Source organism: Panthera uncia, assembly GCF_023721935.1.
Source record: "Panthera uncia isolate 11264 chromosome E2 unlocalized genomic scaffold, Puncia_PCG_1.0 HiC_scaffold_20, whole genome shotgun sequence".
In the NCBI taxonomy this organism is placed as follows: Eukaryota; Metazoa; Chordata; class Mammalia; order Carnivora; family Felidae; genus Panthera; species Panthera uncia.
Genome location: NW_026057589.1, coordinates 9,392,817 through 9,396,467, shown reverse-complemented (window position 1 = coordinate 9,396,467; position 3,651 = coordinate 9,392,817). Strand labels below are relative to the sequence as shown.

General features: G+C 44.5%; 1 protein-coding gene across 1 annotated transcript in view; it reads left to right on the top strand.

Moving 5' to 3' along the window:
- The first annotated feature begins 1,742 nt into the window (after positions 1-1,742).
- The window catches only part of NOB1 (NIN1 (RPN12) binding protein 1 homolog), a 9,557-nt gene continuing 7,648 nt past the window's right edge, over positions 1,743-3,651 (top strand). The window contains exons 1-3 of the mRNA XM_049622444.1: positions 1,743-1,963; positions 2,085-2,217; positions 3,430-3,560. Coding sequence (XP_049478401.1) covers positions 1,901-1,963; positions 2,085-2,217; positions 3,430-3,560 — 327 coding nt within the window. The 5' untranslated portion in view covers positions 1,743-1,900. The remainder of the gene's footprint in view (positions 1,964-2,084; positions 2,218-3,429; positions 3,561-3,651) is intronic.

Genomic DNA, 3,651 nt, shown 5'->3' with positions numbered 1-3,651 from the left:
TTATTGAGCTGTTGAACACATCGCTATAGATCCTACAGTATAGGAGATTTTTTTGAAAAGACATACCATAAATTCTGAAATGTTTTCATAAAAGTGTCCCTCAAAAGTTACAAATTAAATTGAAATGGTCATTTGAGGAAAAAGACCCCAAAACACAGTCCCTGACTTCCAACCTACATTAAAAAGACACCCAATTAATTATAGTGCAAAGGAGGAATAATAACTGCTTATGGAACAACAGAAAAATGTCCTGAAGTATAAGGGTGCCTAGGTGGCTCCGTTAGTTAAGCAGCTGATTTTGGCTCAGGTCACGATTTCTCGCCTAGTGGGTTCAAGCCCTGTGTCAGGCTCTGTGCTGACAGCTCAGAGCCTGGAGCCTGCTTTGGATTCTATGTCTCCCTCCCACTCTGCTGCTCCCCTACTTGCACTCTGTCACTCTCTCTTTCTCTCAAAAAATGAATAAACATCAAAAAAATTAAAAAATAAAAAATGTCTTAAGTGTGATCAGAAAGAAAAGCTCAAATCTGTCCTTGGGGAAAAATCTGATCTGAGTGATCAGAGACTGCTTTATAGAGGGGTCCACTGACCTGCTTCTTAGAGACTAAGTAAGTAATGTTTGGTCAGCACAATTTTCTGGAAGAAAACAAAACGAGCAAAGACAGACAAAAAGTCTGTGAGACACTGCCAAGAGTATTCAAAGGAACTCTAGGATACTGAAGTATCACCAAAGTCAGGGAAGGAGAGACAATTCAGAAAGAGAAGATGGTCAGCGATGTCAAATTCTGCAGAGAAACAGAAAGCTGAGAAATAAAACCAAAATTTTTTTATGAACATTAGAAACAGCCTTCCACCATGTCATTTCAGGCAGGACAAGTAGGACAAAAGCCACTGGCTCTGGAGACTGAAGAGAACTTATGGTAAGAAAAACTGAGACAGATGTTTGGGGAAAGAAAGAGGATTTGGGCACCTGCGGAAGGGGACCTCCAGGGCACTGAAGGATTTTCGGAGGTAGGATGGATAAATTATAAAAGAATAAGACTTAAGACTTGACAGAGAAAGCTTAGAATAAATCAATGTCGCTGAAGATGAATGACAGAAAACCCACTTCAACATTCTGCCAAAATTCTCCAGCATGAATTTATAACAGGCCAGACATCATAATTATGCAATCTCCGATTTAAAAAGGAATTTAGAAGTCATCTAATACTTCCTTTCAGTTCTGTCCAGCAAGGAATTTTTCGCTAGTAAATTACATGCCTTACTTAGGGAAGTGGGCAAGGACACCAAAGACCCCTCTAATGAAGCAGGGGTAAGTAAGTAGCAGTCAGTAGAGCATAATGGATAAGAAAGTGGCTCAGGGTCGGTTTGTCCAGGTGTTCTTTTTGTTGTGGTGGTAGTTTTTCATCCGTTTGTTTTTTGGTAAGTAGCCTCCACGCCCAGAACCCTGAGATCGAGAGTCAGTCCCGGGTGTTACCAAATACTAGACTTGTTAGGTGGGACTAGCTGTAAAATAGTACCTATCTCTTAGGCTTGTTGTGATCATTAAATAATCTGTAGTTTATCTGTATTGATTTACTTGTAACAACGAGACTATATACAGGTTTTCCACTTAAGAGTAAAGGAGGCGCTAAAGGGGGGACGCAGAAACCTATCTCCTGAGGAGTAGGGCGGGGGGGGGGGGGGGGGCGTGTCTCTCGAAGTTCGACCCCGCCCACGCCTGGCTGGGCCGCTGGCGACGTCGCGCCTGCGTGCCGGTAGCCTTGAGCTCAGGGTATTCCTATGCCGCAGCCAGGAGGCGCCGCTAAATCATAACCGCTCCCCCGGGCTCCCAGAGGCCCTGACGGATGTAGGGGTGGAGCAGGCTCCGTGCGCAGGCGCGCTGAGGCCGCCTTCGGTCAAAATGGCGCCCGTGGAGCACGTTGTGGCCGACGCCGGGGCCTTCCTTCGCGACGCGGCTCTGCAGGTACAGGGAGGTACAGCGGAGACGAAGGGGTTTTGGGCTGGCGGCCCCTAAAGTAGTGCGGGAACCCGGGCGACGCGTTGCGTGGTGTGGACGCGTGCGAGCTGGGCGGGTCTCTCCGCAGGACATCGGGAAGAACATCTACACTATTCGGGATGTGGTGAACGAGATTCGGGACAAGGCCACACGCAGGCGGCTCGCCGTCTTGCCCTACGAGCTGCGTTTCAAGGAGCCCTTCCCGGAATACGTGCGGCTGGGTGAGTGCCTCTGCCCCGCTGTTGATAGCGAAGCTGGGTCCCACTCTACATTCTGGACCGACTCAGGTGTCAGTTGAGCTCTGGCTGTTTTATCAGCATTTGATTCAGAAATTGCACTTTTGGGGGGATTATGGGGGGAGAGCGGTTCTCTGGGTCAAGAGTCAGTCAGGCCTTGCCAGTTTCTAGGTATATACCTCTTAGTATCACTCAGACTATCTAGGCCTCAGTTGCTTGCTCTGTAAAATGGGGAAAATAATAGCACCAACCTCAGAGGGTGCTGTGAGCATTCAGTGAGGAATATGTCACTTCATATCTGACGCTTTGTAAACATTCAGATTTGTTTGGATTAAAAAATCAGAATCTTTAAATTTTTGTAACATTCATTTTTGGGAGAGCACACGTGGGGGAGGGGCAGAGAGAGGGAGCCACAGAATCTGAAAGAGGCTTCAGGCTCTGAACTGTTAGCACAGAGACTGTGCGGGCTGGGGCTGCAACTCACCAACCGTGAGATCATGACCTGAGCCAAAGTCTCAGGCTTAAGGACTGAGCCACCCAGACGCCCCCCAAAATAGGAATCCTTGTAAGTTACTTAGGCTTTCCGAGGAAGTACTTCATAGGATTTCGCTTAAGAATGAAATGAAAAGCTTTTAGCAGAGTGCCTCTTACATAGTAGGTACCCAGTAAGTTTTAGCTATTAATACCTGCTTTTTAGGAAACATGAGCAGTATCGTTATAAAGCAGAGTTGTCACAAAGCAGTCCAATAATTTTGTGTCCTCATAGACCACAACAGTTGTTGATTGAATTAATTTTTCATCCCATTTTGGAATGTGAATGCCTGCTCTATTAATCTGGATTGTTAGAATCAAAGAATTTTTGAGCTGAGAGTGAAGAGATCCTCTCTTCCAACATAATAAAGTTTAGAGAAGGAACTCTCATCATTTACAAACATTATGCTTTCAGTGACTTCGCGTTAACTTTGTTCTCCTGTTCCTTCATCTGCATAAGGATGTCACAGTAAATCTAACTGGCATGAATTTTAGTGATAGAGAACACATGTCTCAACAATGAGTAGAATAAGACAAGAAAATGGATGCAAGTACTCAGAGGGTTTCCTTGGGATGCTGATTCTGAGTTCTTTTCTTACTTTCAGTATGGTTATTCAAGGTCATATGGCTTGTTGCTTCTAATGCAAGTTGGGACTCTCTTTACAGTGACTGAGTTTTCAAAGAAAACGGGAGACTATCCCAGCCTTTCTGCCACAGATATCCAAGTGCTGGCACTCACCTATCAGTTAGAAGCAGAATTTGTTGGGGTATCTCACCTAAAACAAGAACCAGAAAAGGTAAATCAGAAGGATTATTGGTTTTATTCCTTTTATTTTATTTTATTTTTTTTAATTTTTTTTTTCAACGTTTTTTTTTTTTTTTTTTTTT